We start from the raw sequence: 20750 nt of genomic DNA on the forward strand, positions 1-20750 counted from the left end.
ATGTACAGACGCCTTCACCCAACAGGACCAGGTTCAGTGACATCCTAATGTACAGACGCCTTCACCCAACAGGACCAGGTTCAGTCACATCCTAATGTACAGATGGCCCCAACAGGACCAGGTTCAGTCACATCCTAATGTACAGACGCCTTCACCCAACAGGACCAGGTTCAGTCACATCCTAATGTACAGATGGCCCCAACAGGACCAGGTTCAGTCACATCCTAATGTACAGACGCCTTCACCCAACAGGACCAGGTTCAGTCACATCCTAATGTACAGACGCCCTCACACAGCACAGGACCAGGTTCAGTACATTCTGGTCCCAATGTGTCTGTTCAGCAGCCCCCTCTCTGTCAAACACAAACATGCTAACTTGACCCCCCCCCAAAGCATTTTCAGTTATTGATATCTCCGTAAACAATAAGAAAAAAAATGCAGGTTTTACATAATAATTAAGTGTAATGTTAATTTTTATGTAAAAAATAATTGAATAGTGCATTTGCTCTTTTTTTACTGACTTGTATATTTTTAATTTGGAATAGTAGAGATAGTGAATAGATAACTTTTGGTAGACTGCATTCTTTGTCGAAATTCGTTGAACAATGTATGAGATGTTAAATGTGAGAGAGCACATTGGTGTTACCTCCCCCCCACACACATTCACACAACTTCAGAGAGTGGGAGAGAGGGGTTCAACAGTGGGTTCTTCTGGAATTCAATACATCCTTGTTTGCATTTTCATCTTACTATAATGCTTTTCTAATGTTTGCCACCAAAGCAGCCAAGACGAAGACAGAACAGCATACTGCAATGATATGCCCCAAAAAGACATGAACATTGTAACAAAGAATGAAGTAGTAGATAGCACTTAATTTGCAATGTGTCGCAAGAAATATGCGTTCCCCTTTTACAGTAATCAATAGTATTCATAGTGGAGTCTTGTAAACCCTTCTAATATTAATTAATCATTGCTTTTTAGAATTATAAGACATTATACGATAAAAAAAATGTATGGGCAGAAACACACTTGTTTAAGCTCCAATTGCTGTTGTTGTTTAAGCATTGCCAAAGCAATCCCATCTATAATTAAACTCTCATAACATAGTGTATGAATAGTGCATAGTAATTAATGAACAAGGTAAACTGTATTTACAGTATGGACTGTGTGTAAACATTGATATCAACCTATATCACCCTGATTTCATACATGATGGCCTTCGAAGGTAAAGATGGTTCCCAACACGTCCTTTGAACTACTGACATACTTTGAACTATTGACAAAATTCAATGAACAAACACTAAAAACATACACATGCTAAGCAGGAGCAGGAGAACAATGAATCTTCCAAGGGCTCGACCAGTGGGTTGTGCTGAACTCTACAGCTCACTTCCACTCAGTCCCTTGCTCGTCTCCGCAGGACTCCTCAAGTACCTCAAAGAAGGGTTATCCATCGGATGAAAGGACTCAAGAAATGAGAAGGTCCCCCGTGTACCTATTGTCCTGCGGCCCTTGGGGCCCTCTGCTGCTCCAGCATGGACCTGATGGCCGGGGACATCATGGCCGGGTTCATGGCCGGGCTCATTCCGGGGCGCAGAGGGTACTGCGCTCCTTTACCTGGCACGTAGATGCACTGGAAGTATCTTTGACCTTCAACGACAGTATGGGATCATTAGAAAAGGAAACAGGTACAAACAATACATTCGTATGAATCATAGTGTAGAGTGAAGGATTATGTTGCTTGATTAGCAGAGCAACCACTATATTATCATATTATTATTATCATAACTTTGGTGCCTTAGAAACCAGGAAACCATCTGTCAGTTGTGGCAACCCCGCGCCGGCGGACCTGGAGGAAACTCGCCAACGCTCTGAACAGCGCCCTCTCTATGGACAAGTAGTCCAAGGGAGATACATCCCCTTCACCACGGCTGTAACCGCCATCCAATCAAGCAGGCACAGACAATCATGGGGATTGAGATCACCTGGGGGAAGGCGGCGGCAGTGGGGTATTAAAGGCCGAGCACACGGCAGTCAAGGGAGAGAGAAGCAGAGGCGAGACCGACATACTATCACCCTAACGTGTGGAATGCTTTCTTCTAGGAATAACTGAAGGGCGCCGGGAGCAACATATGCGCCGGACACCAAGACCGACCTGGCCGGGGAACCCTCACCCTTTTTCCCCATAGTGGAAGTAGCCTAAGTTAATTTATGATTTTCCTTATTCTTCTGAGCGGTCCTGAAATAAAACCCTCGTTCTGACACCGGGCTTGAGCGTCCTTTATTGGGGATCCCAGCCACCGACCACTGGGGTTGCCACACAGTGGTAAGACAGCCATGCTCCCAGTTAAACCAGTTCACCTGTTTTCTTCTTGTCTGTTGCGTTGTCTTCCGTTTTGGGTTCAGGCTTCAGTTTGCCTTGAATAGAGGAGGAGAAAGGTCATGTGTGAGTATTTTCAAGCGCTTCTTGACGGTAAATACATGAAAGGAAAGCAAAGTTTACACAAGGATTATGGTAAATGGACTCCATTTATATAGCACTTTTTCTGTAACCAGTGGACACCCAAAGCACTTTACAATACTGCCTCACAATCGCCCATTCATACACACATTCACACACCGATGGCGGAGTCAGCCATGCAAAGGCGACTGCCAGCTCATCGGGAGCAGTTAGGGTTAGGTGCCTTGATCAGGGACACCTCAACACTCAGCTAGGAGGGGCCGGGGATTGAACTTGCAACCTTTCAGTTGCCAGCCAACCCGCTCAACCTCCTGAGCTATGCCGCCCCATTTGCCGCCTATGGCACTTGATTTATAATTTGTATTTTCTATTTAAGGAATGGAGGGAGATAAATATTATCCAATCCAATTATTTATATATAAATGTGTATTGTGTAATTTGTATAACCTTGTATGTTGAATATTTAACATTTTATTTGTGAGGAGCCCATAGAGGCCCGTGATGCTCAATGGTGCACACTAGAGAGCATCGGTGAGCCCTGATCGCATGAACTACCGGGAACACTTGAAAAAGGACTGAGTGGTGAATGTGGATAAGTCTGGTACTAATAAAGCATATTTGTGGAATGGTTGCCATAAGAGAAAATTGACATTTAAGAGATAAACAGAGCGAACAGTACCTAAAATTATATATATTATGCAAAAATATTATATATTATACTAAGTTGCTTATTATTTCTTACCGTTAGCGTCAACTTTTTCAGAGTTCTTTCCTTTTTCTACAAGATGAAATAAAAACAAGTACAATCTCAGATAATAAATACAAATACAAAATCTAAGCGTATGGGTCCCGATTGAGAAATTGTTGTTGTCGGAAAACCTACAAATAGCTGCCAATAAGGTCAAATCATTTATTTACTCACTGGCTTTGGAGGTCTGAGCTGACTTGGCCAGCAGTATATCTTTGGAATTTTCTGGGAAAGTTTTTGTATAAATGAGTATTAACATTCACAGATGTAGTGAACACATGTTCTAAAAGATACTTACTTGGCCTTTCTATGGCGGCTTTCGATCTTGTGTTGGCTGTAAAGGGGGGGAAGAAAATGTGTTAACAAATGTCAATTCATTCATTTCTAACTTTATATACAGTGTGTATGTATGTATATATATATATATATTAGTGCTGTCAGTTAAACGCGTTATTAACAGCGTTAACGCAAACCAATTATAACAGCGTTAATTTTTTTATCGCGTGATTAATGCATTATTATTATTATTATTTTTTTCTTTGGCTCAAAACAGAGAAGCAGTAGCTACTGCTATGTTCAAGGCAGTATGTTTGTATGTTCATCGTTTAATTGCACTATAGGCTTTTTTTTTGTATCGTCCTGTTTTGATCAGTATATGCCAATGTTGTTATCAATAAAAAAACATTTGCACAAGGCAAGCCGATGCACTTCTCCATGTTGATAAGAGCATTAAAATGAGAAAAATTAATGGGACAAAGAAATTAAGGGATAATTAGCATAGAAAAAAATTAATCGTGAGTTAACTATGACATTAATGCGATTAATCGCGATGAATTATTTGAAACGCTTGACAGCACTAATAAATAAATATATATATATCAGAAATACAGAAATTCTTAAATTTAATTTACTACCTTTTAATCCCTTTACCATATTTTTTAATACCAACACGACTTCAAGAGAGAGAGAAAGAGAGAGGGACCATAGGAGTTGGATTAATCAAGATGTCCCTACGGGACTTTTAATCAATATGTCACAAAGCAGACATAGACAGAGAGTGCCAGAGCGAGAGAATTTTTGGGCCCTATTTTAACGGTCTGAAACGCAAGTGAGAAGCGCCAAGTGCAAGTAGCTTTGTGGGCGGTTCTATGGTGATGTTGCTATTTTACTGGCCCATAAATGACTCTTGCGCCCGGCACAAATCTAAAAAGGGTTGGTCTGAAGTAGCCTAATTACCCGTAGGTGTGGTTTGGTCGTAACGTGCAATAAACCAATGAGAGTGCCATCTCCTATCCCCTTTGAGAGCCATGAGCGCATTTGAATCTGACCAGTTGATATTTTGACAGCACGTTTGCAGTCTCCGAAGAGACAGAATTTCAAACTTCAAATGGCTCAGTTTATGGCCAAATAATATGGCCTAATTCCCACATGGAATAGCGTTTTCTTCCACAACTTCAGAATTACTGAGTCCTCAAATAGATTTCGGCAAAGAAAACTTAACACACATACGATATGCGGTAACTGTGATTCTATTTAATGATATACGCAATACATTAATAAACATAGTTTCTTATCAGTATTGTATGCATTATCGTTAGCAACTTGTGTTCCTAATATGCATGTGTCCCCCCGTTAATATACATTTCCATGGACTGTATTATGCGTTACGTGTTTAGTTTGTGTGTGTTAAAACAGATGGACGCACACACGCGCCTGCTTTCATTAATTCTTTTACACATACACCCACGTGAGCCCGCATTCATTCATTCTTTTTAACACTCACTCGCGGTAAAACAATGTTTTCTCACGATCAAATACTCATCAATCCTAAAAGTTATGAGCTTGTACACGATGTCTGTGTCAAGAAAATATGTGTTTGCTGTTCGGTGTTTGCAGATGCATTGATTTAAAAGTACAACTTATTTCCGCTGTATCAGCTGCTCTTTCCCAAATGATTTACCAAGAATAGTTGAGAGAAGCAAAGTGTATGCGCAAGGTGCACAAGCAACATTATGCATGCGCCCTTAAAATAGCATCTGAACAAATCTGAACAAATGTCCTGGTTTGTGGCGCAATTGTTTCCTTAAACTGCAAAATAGCACCAGGGAATGTTTGCGCCAGAACACGCCTCCTCCTTTCGCCGAACCGCCCCTTGGGGCGCAAGATCATTCCCTAATTTACAGGCGTGTGGCGGTGGAGGGAAAAGACGCTCTGCGCCAGTTGCAAACTAGCAACGTCACATGCGTCAGTGTAGAAAGTCAATTGCGCCAGATGCAAGATAGGGCGCTTTCTGTCCAGTGTTGAAGTTAAGTTATAATTACCTTGTTAACATTGTTATTACAGTGTAAAGTTTTTGCATGAAAAAGTACCGCGCAGTAACGCATTACACACAACACTAGCCGCGTTTACATGGACACTTCTGATCCGATTCGATTTCTAATCGAAATATATCTATTCCTATCATGGAATCTGAATGTACTGTATATAGGCCTTTGGCATTTACAAAAGTGGTAAGCTTACGTTTGTATGTCTCCGCGCACAACCGTTATGTTGGTCTGGACTTATATGATGCATGTAAGGGATAATGTTGTGGTACAGAACACCGGTCATTATCGCATCCGCTTCCACGAAGCGAAGCAGAGGTGTCTTGCTACGCCCTGAAGGGTATTATTTTCGATTATGACCGGCGACATTCTATACATTATTACACGGCTCCTTGCCAAAACAGAAGAGAAATAGTGGTGGGGTTGATAAGTTACCGGACTACTTATGGAGTAAAAAAGAAAGACGTGAATCAGGCAAATATTCCACTTTCCTTGACAGCGGTCAAGTTCGGTATGCATTAAAGTACCGACTGACGAAATGCTGCAGCTGCTGATGCCATTTCTCTAAGTTATAAAAGTAGCTGCAAACACCCCAAACCAATCGGAATAAGTGTATGTATGTTGATTATAGAGGACTACACCACCTCTTCTATTCCGCATGGAATAATATTCCGATCAGAGAATTGTATTCCGATTGAGCCGTATATATGATCCTTTTTTATTCCGATTGATCTGGTTTTCCACTTCTAATTGGATCAGAAGTGTCCATGTAAACGCGGCTGTCTACCGGTCACACCGGTCTCACGGTCACGTCAAAATACATACCGTAGCGCAAATTCACACCAGAGGGATTATCAGTCTACGTCACTCCCCGCTCTACAAGCATGTCATATGCAGAAAGAGACGAGAGCGACAAGAGCCGCAATCATGTCTTGTTGTGCGGTTGGTTGCACAAACCGTTTCATTAAGACTGATTATCCCATTCATCCTACTTCTTGCTTGCCAACATATTCAAACAATTCAAATACTTTAATAATCATGCTTTTACTTATTCGTATTGCATGCTTATTAAATGTATACTCTGTTTGAGTTCAACTCCCTCTAAAAGTAGTCCCCTTTAATTACGATCGATTAAACATGTTTTTGACACCTCGAAGGGCATTATCCCGCTTATACCATGGTCACTTGCCAAAGAAAAGAAATTAAGATCATTTATTTATATTTTCCTGCGTTTTACAATCCACATATAACGTTTTTCACATAAATAGGACGGACCTTAGCTACGAATTGGCAATGGGAGGTATTTTAGTCAGCTGAGTTAGTAGCCAGAGAGCTAACGTTATGGATTGTACATATTTATAATTCAAAATTCGTCCCAGGTTTTTTAGCACAGATACTCATACACATTGTTGGTCAACAAGTGATTCTCTCGCTCTGAAAAGCATTTTGCACGCATAAAAACAAGAAAAGTTGATATTTCTGTTCCTTTCAATGCAAACGTGTTACTAAGCTTACCAAAGGGTTATTATGCCATACACCACCATTTGGAAGGGTCTATAGCATATAACCACATTGTCTGATTACAGTTTAATACATTTTTCACAATTTACCAGCTTTCGTTTTGAAGAATAATCACCGCGCCATTCGTTTCAATGGGAATCGCGACGGTCTATAATTTCAACACAAAGTGTACATATTTATAATTCCAAAATTCGTCCCAGCCTTTATGCCACCGATATTCTAGGGTCCATAACATATAGACCCTGCGTTGTCTGATTACAGTTTAATTCATTTTTCACAATTTACCAGGTCTCGTTTTGAAGAATAATCACTGCGCCATTAGAATGGGAATCGCGACGGTCTATACTTTTAACGTAAAGTGTGCATATTGATAATTCGAAATTAGTCCCAGCCTTTATACAACAGATACTATAACAGAGGTCTATAGCATATAACCGCGTTTTTCCGGGACCTCCACTGGCTCCCTGTAGTAGCTTGCATCAGAATCAAGATGATGATACTGGCATACAAGGCAGTCGATGGAACTGCCCCTGCCTACCTCCAAGCATTGGTAAAGCCACACACCCCAGCTCGATCCCTCCGCTCAACTACCTCAGCTGGACGTTTGGTACTGCTATCGCTAAGAGCAAGCAAAGGTTGATCACCAAAGTCACAACTTTTCTCTGTTTTGGGACCTCAGTGATGGAACGAGCTCCCTGCCGATGTCAGGATCGCAGAGTTGCTCACCAGCTTCCGCAAAAGACTCAAAACTCACCTGTTCAGAGTTCACCTCGACTCTGCATAGCTACCCAGCCCCTTCCGGCCACCATTGTATGTTGTACGTCCTGGCATTTATTGTACGCACTTAAGTATACATTGCACTCATTCATAGTACTTAATCGTGTGGCATCTGCAGTAGCTGCTATCATTGCTGTACACGGGAAATGGGTTAGCCTAGGGATTGTGAGTACTTGCACTTGGTTCTATGAACATCTTTACTGTACTGACAGCGATATATTGTTTCACTTCTTATGGCAAATGTACTTAGTGTAAGTTGCTTTTGATAAAAGCGTCTGTTAAATGCCCTAAATGTAAATGTAAATAATGGTATGTTCAGTTAATACAAATGCATACATTTGCAGTTTGATTTACAGTTATATAGATTTCAAACATAGTTTACATCTTTATTGTGCCAAGCATTGTCCAATCTGTTTTTAGATTAGTCAAACTTGGCACAGACAAAACTTATTAAGGTAGTGAGTTCCATATTGAGCGTCTGAATAATTTCCTCTGGTGATCTCGACTACTTCATTGAAAATACCATTTTACCACCTTGCTCTAGCTAGCAAGCCAGCTCTAAAGTCTTTGGAACCGTTGCTAAATATATCACATTAGGGTTGTTACTTGATCATTGACAGGGCTAAACTAAGGTAATAACATTCTCTCTACATGATTCTAAACTACCCACTAAGGGTGTTGGCGGTCAGCAGATGTAAGGGTTTCAACACATGTCTCTATTGGTGGGTAGCCCAGGTGTTTACTTTGAGTGGCAGGCCTGAGGGTCACAGTGACATTCCCCCCCGCCCCTGGAGTGCTGACTCTGGGCCGGATAGGGTGGACCTCCGATCCACCATCTGAGAAGAAAGCATGTGAGGACAGTACGACATGTGAGGACAGTACAACATGTGAGGACAGTACGACATGTGAGGACAGTACGACATGTGAAGACAGTACGACATGAGAAGACAGTACGACATGTGAAAACAGTACGACATGTGAAGACAGTGCGACATGTGAAGACAGTGCGACAAGTTAAGCTTATTTTCCCCATTTTTTTTATTATGTTTTATTTTTAGTTCACAAATCTTACAGTAAGATTTGTTGGATACATATAGGTATGTTGTCATTTATTCTTATACCTGCTGCTATAAATCCATGTATAAATATAGTCCTCATCATGATGCACCTTTTACAAAATGTTCAAGCTAAGCTACTTAAAGCTGCTGTAGGTACGACTGAGAGTGAGAGAAAGCAGTAGAGGACGAGTTTTAAACCAAACCAAAGAGACGTCCCTCCCTCCTTATGTGGGGTTGCATTTCACACACCTGTGATTGACAGGCAAGATGGATTCCCCAAACCAAAAAGGGTGGTAAGAAAATGCAAGGAGCTGTTTCAAATCAAAACGGTTTCACACAGAGACCATTTCTATACAAAACAGATATTCTCACATTTCACTCACTAATATCTGACAGATGGCGTATCTAACATATGACCAAATAACTGCTCCTAATCTTACCTACAGCACCTTTAATAATAAAAACGATTATTTTGATATGAAAGACTTCTTTATGTGCACACCGACTCAACTTCAAAGTTCATTACTATATTTCTCACGGAGCTTGTTTCTTGTGATAGGTAATAAGATATGAATAAGAAAATATGTTTGTCTGCAATGATCTCCGAGCTTAATCCAGCTCCTAAATAAGAGTTAGTGTTATTAATAAGTGTTTTCATCCAAAGCCTTTTACCTTTCCCAGACACAGTGACCTTGGCTTTCCTTTTGACAGAAGATGGTTCTGAAAAGGAGAGAGTAGTATGAGAGGATTGTATGTCTCATCGGTACCAATACTCAACCAGAATAAGACAATATGGGCCCTATCTTGCATCCGGCGCAAGTGACTTAGTCACTGGCGCATGTGTCGTTGCTAGTTTACAACTGGCGCAGAGCGTTCTTTTCCCACCAGCGCCACTCGCCGGTAAATTAGGGATTGATCATGCGCCCCAAGGGGCGGTTCGGCGGAAGGAGGAGGCGTGTTCTGGCGCAAACGCTATTTTGCCGTTGCTGAATACCATTGCGCTACTGACCAGGAAATACCTGGTTTAAAGTCAGTGGCGCGTTGTTCAGATAATATTTTAAGGGCGGATGCATAGCCTACATGCGCATGCGATGCATACGGATTGCTTGTGCACCTCGCGCATACACTTTGCTTCTCTCATCTACCTAGCCGCACATTCTTGGTAAATTATTTGGGAAAGAACAGCTGATGCAGCGGTAATAAGTTGTACTTTTAAATCAATGCATCTGCAAACACCGTACAGCAAACACATATTTTCTTGACACAGACATCGTATAGGCCTACATGCCCATAACTTTTAGGATTGATGAGTATTTGATTGTGAAAAACATTGTTTTACCGCGAGTGAGTGTTAAAAAGAATGAATGAATGCGGGCGCGCGTGTGTGCTCTAAACACACGCAAACTAAACACGTAACGCATAATACAATCAATGGCAATGTCTATTACCGCGGAGACACATGCATATTAGGATAGCATACAATACTGATAAGAAACAATGTTTATAATGTATTGCGTATTTCATTAAATAGATCAGTTACCGCATATCATATGTTATATTATTTACGTTTTCTTTGGCGAAATTTATTTGAGGACTCAGTATTTCTGAAGTTGTGGAAGAAAACCCCTTATTCCATGTGTGAATTAGGCCATATTATTTGGCAATAATCTGAGCCATTTGCAGTTTGAAATTCATGTGCATCTGTCTCATCGGAGACTGCAGACGCGCTGTCAAAATATCAACTCGTCCGATTCAAATGCGGTCATGGCTCTTAAAGGGGATGGGAGCTGGCACTCTCATTGGTTTGTTGGACGTTACGCCCAAACCACACCTACGGGTAATTAGGCTGCTTCAGACCAACCCTTTTGACACTTGCGCCGCGACGCAAGTGTCATTTATCCGCCTGTAAAATAGCGATAGCGCCGTAGAACCGCCCACAAAGCTACTTGCGCTTTGCGCTTTCCACTTGCGTTTCAGACCGTTAAAATAGGGCCCAATATGTGTTCAAATTAAAGTCACGTTACCTTTCTTTGAAGCAGCTGTTTTCTTAACAGCATCTGGGATAAACAAAGTTCATACAATATTAGCAACCAAAATAGCCTATTTTGCAATTTGAGGAAAGATATTTTCTACCTATTTCCCGAACAGTTCTGGGTCTAACCCGGAGCTACACTGATGGGTTGCCCCACATGTGGTCCTGCAATCGGCAACACCTCCCATTCACTTTGTATTAGATGAAATTTCGTGTGGGGCAAGGGATTGTGGGAAGTCTTGAGCGCAAGTCGGAGAAACGCGAGTCTTGCCATCTGCCATCGGCCCGGGCCGTGCGCATGAAAGTACTGATCCACTGGACCCCGCTGCACCACTCGCCTGGAGCTGCAGTGACAGCACCAATGATGTCTTTCTTTAAACTTTCTTTTTTCTTGTATATAGAATGTCTGGGGTCGTACTTGACTGTATTTCTCTACCCTGACCATCAACTGCACCTCATCCATGATCGCAAATAGAAAGATACAAAGTGAACAAGAGGGTCTTATTCTGCGGAGGGACCAGGGTTGGTGTTGGTGGTGGAGGACCACATTTCCTTCGGGGGAGTGTGAGGCAGTGGGGGGGCAGTGTGAGGCCGTATGGGGCAGTGGGGGGCAGTGGGGGGCCGTATGGGGAAGTGCGGGGCCGTATGGGGCAGTAGGGGGCCGTGTGGGGCAGTGGGAGGCCGAACGGGGCAGTGGGGGGCCGTGTGGGGCAGTGGGGTCAGTGTGGGGCAATTGGGGGCAGTCGGAGTCATTGCGTCCGCCTGCGCTGTCCGGCAGGGGCAATAGTGCCCTGCAAAGAACGTCCTCTCCATGGGCTTGATGTTGCCACTAAAAGGCTCAGATTATATTCTAATGTTAAGGAAAGGATCCCAACAGAGAAATACATCATTTTATAATTTTATAATAACTTATTTCTTTACCCTTTGCTTGATTGGGGTAAGTGAGTTATTGCGTCCAACCAAGCTTTGCTCAAGGAGAAGTATCGCGAGAGTGGAGTCATTGCAGGAAGAGAACGGTGGAAACGTGAGTAAGACCTGGAGAGAGAGCAGTTTGTTGTGATGGCCTACAGAAAGCATAACTTAGAGTTATCTTCAAGATTTGGGCAAAGGCGAGTTGAGATTGTAATGACACTAGGGAAACGCAATGACAAGATTGCAGAGCGCAACTTCTCCTTGAGCAAGACTTGGTTGGAACCATAAAAAACAGACTGGATCAAGAACGGAAAATAAACAAGTTTTGTTCCAACTAGTCCAATTTCAAAATAATTGAAAAAAGTTGTCTGCATTAGTGCGGAAGACCTGATATGATAGGCCCTTCAACATCTGACAGCTTTAACATCACTTGATTCACAAAGTTTTTATAAATTTCTCCCTCACTCATACACAGACGCAAACACATCATACCATTCTTCCTTAGTTTCTATTTGATTATTGCTGGTTCTGTGACAAGACATGTGACTGCACATAAGCGAATACAAATCCAGTGTTTCAATCATTCATTCATAATCATTTGTTATGTGTTATTATTAGACAGATTCTGCAGTGCCTAAATCCATATTGTATTTTACGTTAATATAAAGTAAACATAGTTTAATAAGAACGAAAAGAATGCTAGTTAGTGAATGATGAATGAATGTATCTCTTAGGACTTCACAACAGCATGTGGCATGCTTACCTTTTTTAGCTTTCATTTTGGCTGCTTTGGTTGCAACAGAAGACTCCTTTCTTTCACCTTTCTTCACAGCGCCTGCTATGGTCATGTTTTTGGAAGCATCATAATCTGAAAAAGTAAAACTTTGATTCAGCCCATTTGTTTTTAAACAAAGAAAAGTGTTTTCATAAATGGATTTAAGTGGCGACGTAAAAGATTTCTGTTTAGTTCCCTTTGGTGCTAAAAAGGGAATTGTGTATGTATCCACAGTTTGTAACATGCATTATACTGCAAGGTCATTATTATCACCATAAGAGTTTCTTTTGAAATAAAATTAGGTCCAACTAAATCCGTAAATTCAATTTAAACCAATGCAAATTTGACAATATAAACTTGATGAAACACTACGTTTTTTACACTTGACCCCTCTATTACAGGAGGAAGATAGTGGCTGGACAGACATTTTCTATATATATGTACATCTTCGAGATAAGCACTTTAAAATAAGTACATATCTGTATTTATTAGAGAAGCATACACATACAAAACTAAAAAATGTATATCCTGCAGAAAATGCTGCAAAGTGAGGTTGAGAATGTTTTAGTAAAACAACATATTTTAAGAGGTAAATAAATGTGAAATGCTAACGTGATCAAGTTTAAATACATTTGAGATCAAATTTAGAATAGCTGAGCTGTTGGATGAATCAAGTCTGTGCGTGTGTGTGTGTGTGTGTGGTAGTAACTTGGAAAAGTGTGTTATTGACGTTATTCTTCGTTAATCTAGTTAATCAAGATAAGAACACAAAATGTTGAGGCTTATACCGTTGTGCTGTGTGGAGTCGCAGCTTTCAGACATATTGTTTGTATAGATAGCGTGACGACAAAAATAGTTTTTAAGCTTTGATGTCAGCATTTAGCTTCTAGCGGAAGTACAACAGATACATAGGAAGCCCCTAGCCTCTGGCCATATAAACTATAAGGGGTCCCCACCCTTGTGTTTTCACTTTGGATAAAAAAAACGCTGGGACTTGGCAGCAGTACCTTGAGGCTGGGCTGCCACAGCCTGCTCTGGGAGATCAGCTGCATCAAGTTGGACTTGAGCTGAGTCTTGGGCTGAGTCAACCTGTTGGACCATTGGGGCTAGGTCGGCTTGTTGGACTATTGGGGCTGAGTCATGCTTGACCGTTGGGCCTGAGTCAGCTTGTTGGACGGTTGGGGCTGGGTCAGCTTGTTGGACCGTTGGGCCTGAGTCAGCTTGTTGGACCGTTGGGCCTGAGTCAGCTTGTTGGACCGTTGGGGCTGGGTCAGCTTGATGGACCGGCGGAGTAGCGTCCACATGTGGTTGTGCAGGTTGAGTCTGGGGCTGCATGTATGGGTGGTAGTGCGGGTAGAAATGTGGCATAGGCTGCTGCTGATGCTGCTGTGGTTGGTAGAGAGGTGGAGCGCCTTGATAGGCAGGATGCACTGTCAGAACAGGGGCTGACGGGGCTGCAATTGGATAGACATGATCAGGCCTGCTGCATGTTAGAAGTGGAAAACAGTTAGAGGTGCAGTGTGTAGGAATTAGGAGCATCTAGCATTGGTAGAACGAGCTCCCTGCCAATGTAAGGACCACAGAGTCGCTCACCAGCTTCCGCAAAAGACTCAAGACTCACCTGAGGTCTCATTTATAAAACTGTGCGTGGGATTTGTGCAGCATCGTATTCTAGCCATCTTTCTTATATATTGTTATATATGTTATATATTTGTGTATGGGGAATTAGTTAACCGAGCGATTGTTAGTGCTTGCCACTTGGTTCTATTAACATCTTGAATGTACCGACAGCGATATATCGTTTCACCTTCTTCTGACAAAAGTACTTATTGTAAGTCACTTTGGATAAAAGCGTCTGCTAAATGCCCTAAATGTAAATGTTAATTTAGCAGAGATGTTGTTTGTTGTAACAAACTAAACAACCCAGTCGCCAAGAAAAAACGTCAGTGGTGTACGTTTCCATGAACACTGGATACGTAGCATTTCAACGTAAAAAATAGCGTGTTATACCTACAATATCCACGTGTGCCGCTGTGGAGGCGGGTTTCGGGGTTTGGGTTTCACGGCTTTCGCGGCAAATTGTGGACACGATTGTTTAGGGGGGGGGGGGGGGAGACTGTTGATGACCGGGGAGGGGGGGGGGGGGGGGGGGAGAGAGACACGTTTGTTGAGGGGGGACGACGACACACGATTGTAGGGGACGACGACACTTTAGTTGAAGGGGGGGGGGGGGGGGGGGGGGGGACACGTTTGTTGAGGGGGGGGGGAGACACGTTTGTAGGGGGGGGGGCACGCTCGACAACGAGAGTTGGTTTTTATTGAACGCTCGACAACGAGAGTTGGTTTTTATTGAACGAGACTTCAACACGGAACAGCTGCGCGAAACGATGGTCACGTCACTCTCGGTGACGGTGTCGACAATAATGAACACACGAACAATGTTAATAGAACAACACACAACCACATAACATCCCGAACCCATTAACCCCACTTAATCCTAACAACAAAACAAGTTAACAAAAGCCCCATTTGTCAACTGAGAACCCCAATTCCCAGAATCCCCCGCGGCTCCGGAACACGGCGTAGCTTATATTAATCTTTATTATCTGAATGGGAAATGCAATATTTTAGGACAGATACACCATTAAACGCGTTTCTAATGACATTTCTAGCGAGAAATGTACATTTTCCTTACATAATCTTCAGTCAGTGAATGTGTATGATCTTTATTAATCTTTATTATCTGAATGGGAAATGCAATATTTTAGGACCGATTCACCGTTAAACGTGTTTCTAATAACATTTCTAGCGAGAAATATACTTTTTAATTGCATAATCTTCAGTCAGTGATTGTGTCTGATCTTTAGTTTTATAGTTATTAGGAGTTGATCGGCTCGCTCGCATGTTTCAACGACGTCAGGTTGCTTTCGCTAAACTAGCAGCTCACGTGCTTCCTGCGTTTGTGTTATTAAACTGTTACTTTATGTAACTTTTAATGATATCATCTTGTTAGAAACACGTATATCTGAGAGCCAACCCAGTCGCCAAAATCATACCTACGTTGACAGTGTACGTTTCGTGAACACTGGATTACGTCGCATTTCAACATAAAATAGCGTGTTATACACACACACACGCACGCACATGCACAGACACACACACACAAGCACACACACGCACGCACAGACACACAGACACAGACACAGACACACACACACACACACACACACACACACACACACACACACACGCACACACGCACACGGTGCATTTCGCTGCTAAAACAACAACAAAAAAATATTCCCTCAAATATTATTACTTTCAAAACGTTGGCCAAAATTGCCAATAATATCATTTTTTTTTTGGGATGCTTCTAGGACATTTTGGGTGGATTTTGAACGGTATGTGGGGGGCACGTTTTTTGCAGGACCTGGCAACCCTGCGCTGTTGCCCGAGATCTGGATCCACCCCGGCGTGGTGCCGTCTCCTTTTGACCTTTTGACCCCTGACTTCTGGGGGAATAGCTGAATCAATTCATTAGTCAATCAGAAGCATGCAAATATCTTTCCGGTGGCGTAAGAGGACGAACAAGGTGTCCTTCAACATCTACGCTTCCAGGCGATTGCAACGGTGCCACACATGAGCATATTCGAACATGTTTAATGGTAGTAATTAGCTGTCGAAATTGGAGGCCTTAATCAATACTGAGCAGCTATTGATTTGCTTCCCGATAAAGATTTGTCACAAATGACATGTTATTTAGCATCTACACGTTGAGCTGAGTCCAATGACACCAAGAACGACACTCTAGCTAATGGTAACATGTATTTTACATGGTACACCTAGGTCTAGGACATGATCTCGGTGTAGCAAGAGGCCGAGCTTGATCTCATTGGACTCAGCTTAACGTGTAGATGCTAATTAACATGTAATTTGTCAAAAATCTCCATCGGGAAGCAAATCTATAGCTGGTCATTATTGATAAAGGCCTCCAAAATCGACAGCTAATTACTACCCCGAAACATATTCAAATATGATCATGTGTGGCACTGTTGCAATCGTCTCGAAACGTTGATGTCAAAGGACACCTTGTTTGCTCTGTTGCACCACCGGGAAGATATTTTCAAACTTCTAATGGATTGATTCATATTTTTAGGTTCTCGGAGTGAGACTTTAAGTGGCTGCAGCAGAAGTGTTGAGACGAAAGATGATATCAAGAGATTTATAGAATATTCCCATTCACATTATGATTCTTCGTCGTAACATCCGACCAAACATCCTTTACATTCACAGAGCGAAGATTATGAAAGTCCAGGCTCAGCAAGTGCTCCATCTCGTTGCACCTGCACCCAGCGGCTCGCTTGCAAGATTTTGGCCTGAAGTTCTTCCCAGACCAACACCCTAGCCATCCAACATGCATATCTGAGAATCAGGCCTCTCTTTAATAATGACAAAAAGTTATGAGAGAAATACACATTAACTTTTTGTTATCTCATAAGCGGCGTGGTGCCGGCTCCTTTTGACCTTTTGACCCCCGACTTCAAAAACGTGGCCACAGGCCAGCTGTGTCTACACACCTTTAGCCACAAATGTACACCTCCATCCCAAAAAAAATGGGGACTAGAAACTAACCTCTGTCTTATGTACATTTACTGTACTGTTGGAGGTCACGCCCCTTTGCCGACCTTTTCAAGATAGCTAGGGATGCTAAAATGTTTACACACATTTCCCGGGGCCCCGTGTACGACATATCCGAGATTTGGAGTTCTAGCCCTTAGAGATAAAAAGTTTTCCCAAATGGAGTGTCATTTGGACAAAGCCCCTCAGAAGTGTAGCCTGCAAGACCTAATGGTTCAGAATGTGGTGGAAAAACAGTTTTTGAGATAGGAAGGTCCTACCGCCCTGAAATTTTAATACCTTATTCTAGGGCCTAACTGGGACCTCCGCACCGAAACTTGGCCCGGTCGGACCCCGAGGGCAGGAAGGGGGGGCCCTTCCTGCCCGAGACTTGGCGCGGTCAGACCCCAAGGGCAGGCCCCCCCTTCCTGCCCTCGGGGTCCGACCGGGCCAAGTTTGTCCTCTTACGCCACCGGAAAGATATTTACATGCTTCTGATTGACTAATGAATTGATTCAGCTATTCCCCCAGAAGTCTGGGGTCAAAAGGTCAAAAGGAGACGGCACCACGCCGGGGTGGATCCAGATCTCGGGCAACAGCGCAGGGTTGCCAGGTCCTGCAAAAAACGTGCCCCCCACATACCGTTCAAAATCCACCCAAAATGTCCTAGAAGCATCCCAAAAAAAAAAAATATTATTGGCCATTTTGGCCAACGTTTTGAAAGTAATAATATTTGAGGGAATATTTTTTTGTTGTGGTTTTAGCAGCGAAATGCACCGTGTGCGTGTGTGCGTGTGTGTGTGTGTGTGTGTGTGTGTGTGTGTGTGTGTGTGTGTGTGTGTCTGTGTCTGTGTGTCTGTGCGTGCGTGCGTGTGTGTGCTTGTGTGTGTGTGTGTGTGTGTGTGTGTGTGTGTGTGTGTGTGTGTGTGTGTGTGTGTGTGTGTGTGTCTGTGCATGTGCGTGCGTGTGTGTGTGTGTATAACACGCTATTTTATGTTGAAATGCGACGTAATCCAGTGTTCACGAAACGTACACTGTCAACGTAGGTATGATTTTGGCGACTGGGTTGGCTCTCAGATATACGTGTTTCTAACAAGATGATATCATTAAAAGTTACATAAAGTAACAGTTTAATAACACAAACGCAGGAAGCACGTGAGCTGCTAGTTTAGCGAAAGCAACCTGACGTCGTTGAAACATGCGAGCGAGCCGATCAACTCCTAATAACTATAAAACTAAAGATCAGACACAATCACTGACTGAAGATTATGCAATTAAAAAGTATATTTCTCGCTAGAAATGTTATTAGAAACACGTTTAACGGTGAATCGGTCCTAAAATATTGCATTTCCCATTCAGATAATAAAGATTAATAAAGATCATACACATTCACTGACTGAAGATTATGTAAGGAAAATGTACATTTCTCGCTAGAAATGTCATTAGAAACGCGTTTAATGGTGTATCTGTCCTAAAATATTGCATTTCCCATTCAGATAATAAAGATTAATATAAGCTACGCCGTGTTCCGGAGCCGCGGGGGATTCTGGGAATTGGGGTTCTCAGTTGACAAATGGGGCTTTTGTTAACTTGTTTTGTTGTTAGGATTAAGTGGGGTTAATGGGTTCGGGATGTTATGTGGTTGTGTGTTGTTCTATTAACATTGTTCGTGTGTTCATTATTGTCGACACCGTCACCGAGAGTGACGTGACCATCGTTTCGCGCAGCTGTTCCGTGTTGAAGTCTCGTTCAATAAAAACCAACTCTCGTTGTCGAGCGTTCAATAAAAACCAACTCTCGTTGTCGAGCGTGCCCCCCCCCCCCCTACAAACGTGTCCCCCCCCCCCCCCCCCTCAACAAACGTGTCCCCCCCCCCCTTCAACTAACGTGTCCCCCCCCCCTACAATCGTGTGTCGTCGTCCCCCCTCAACAAACGTGTCTCTCCCCCCCCCCCCTCCCCGGTCATCAACAGTCTCCCCCCCCCCCCCCCTAAACAATCGTGTCCACAATTTGCCGCGAAAGCCGTGAAACCCAAACCCCGAAACCCGCCTCCACAGCGGCACACGTGGATATTGTAGGTATAACACGCTATTTTTTACGTTGAAATGCTACGTATCCAGTGTTCATGGAAACGTACACCACTGACGTTTTTTCTTGGCGACTGGGTTGAACTAAAGGACCCCCCCTCAGCTCTCCCTTCCAATGACCACGTGGCCTGGACTGGACTATATGGTGGGTTAGGTGGGATGGTGTCAGTAGGCACTACAAAATGACGTCATCGTCTACCACAGCATCGTCAAGTATCAAGTGATGAGATTCCTTGATCAATTTGTAAATGTATTTAGATATTTGGTCTGTGAAACTATCTCTCATATCATACAAGTAAGATTATTATTATGATTGTTAAAATAAAAGAATATCCTCTCTATAGCCATCTGTCTGTTGGGGAAACTGTAGGAACATGGCTCTACAACATGGCGGGCTCCGTGGGAGAGGACCCGCGCCCTGTGTAGATAATAAATAAAAAAATAAATAAATGTAATAATCCAATGAAAACACAACCACCTCTTATTTTCATCTGGGGTACTCATTTAAAACATTATTAGTTTATCTATTACTATTACTAGACCTCTAGTTGTAATTAAACCCATAGCTTCAATGTGGAAACCCCAGTCGATAATGTAACAGATTTTTGAGCGCATTATATAATAACATTTTGCATATAACATATATCATTTTGGTTCACCTTTTACGTAATGAGGCAAGCATAATAATTATCTCCTTACTCTATGAAGCAAGCATAATCAATTTCTACTTATTTGCCGTTTTCACAAATTTTTGCCGCATTTGTATATCAGGAGATTCATTATCCTGATTCGCGCGCGCGGGTATGCGGTATGTATGTGCTTGCATGCGATGCATGTGTGCCTTCGCGTGTGCCGTGTGTGTGAGCTGCAGGCTGCTTGGCACATGCGCACTGACCCACTTGTCCGAGTAACTTGTCCGGCAGGCCTGGTATTATATGAGTAAGATAGTAAGTTAAGATAAGATGGTAAGAATATTATTTTACTTATTCATTTCATTTTCCATTTCTGCCAATGAATTTCTGCTAGATGCCACTTTATTCTACACACTGGGCCTTAAGTCCCTGAATCTCTTCAGTCTCAAGTTAGTTGTTCTTCGATGTTCTTAAAAATTCTAAAACCTATTCAAGTATGTTGCACTTGAATAGGCAATCTACCCATGGAAACTAGTTCTGAATCACCACCAGTATACCAGTTAGCAGCAAAGAATGATGATGAGCATTGAACAGCGTTTTCTACCTCTTGAACTTCTCTTTATGTTGTTAACATATGTATATGAGTTGTATTTCTTCGTGTCAGTGTTGGATTGGATACCTGTCAGGGTTGGGGGGGGATAAGGGTTGTCCGTCACAACGTGATGAACTGGAAAAAAAGTGTTAAGAAAAAAATATATATATAGAGAGAGGAGGAGCATTGTCTGCATAAAAGGAATTGAATCCT

At 42.5% G+C, this 20750-nt stretch overlaps 1 protein-coding gene across 9 annotated transcripts in view; it reads right to left on the bottom strand.

The window, feature by feature from the left end:
• Window positions 1-856: 856 nt before the first annotated feature.
• trdn (triadin) overlaps window positions 857-20750 on the bottom strand; it is a 52428-nt gene continuing 32534 nt past the window's right edge. For 6 of the 9 annotated variants that reach the window (XM_060041006.1, XM_060041012.1, XM_060041008.1 and 3 more), the window contains 11 exons: window positions 20625-20672; window positions 13617-14063; window positions 12598-12702; window positions 10915-10947; window positions 9563-9610; window positions 8576-8668; window positions 3509-3544; window positions 3385-3435; window positions 3205-3240; window positions 2363-2419; window positions 857-1651 (listed from right to left, as the gene is read on the bottom strand). In XM_060041006.1, the coding sequence (XP_059896989.1) occupies window positions 1497-1651; window positions 2363-2419; window positions 3205-3240; window positions 3385-3435; window positions 3509-3544; window positions 8576-8668; window positions 9563-9610; window positions 10915-10947; window positions 12598-12702; window positions 13617-14063; window positions 20625-20672 (1109 nt within the window). In that variant the 3' untranslated portion in view covers window positions 857-1496. The remainder of the gene's footprint in view (window positions 1652-2362; window positions 2420-3204; window positions 3241-3384; window positions 3436-3508; window positions 3545-8575; window positions 8669-9562; window positions 9611-10914; window positions 10948-12597; window positions 12703-13616; window positions 14064-20624; window positions 20673-20750) is intronic. The other 3 variants (XM_060041007.1, XM_060041011.1, XM_060041013.1) reach the window with 3 other exon arrangements.

Source organism: Gadus macrocephalus, chromosome 21 (genome assembly GCF_031168955.1).
Source record: "Gadus macrocephalus chromosome 21, ASM3116895v1".
Taxonomy (NCBI): domain Eukaryota; kingdom Metazoa; phylum Chordata; class Actinopteri; order Gadiformes; family Gadidae; genus Gadus; species Gadus macrocephalus.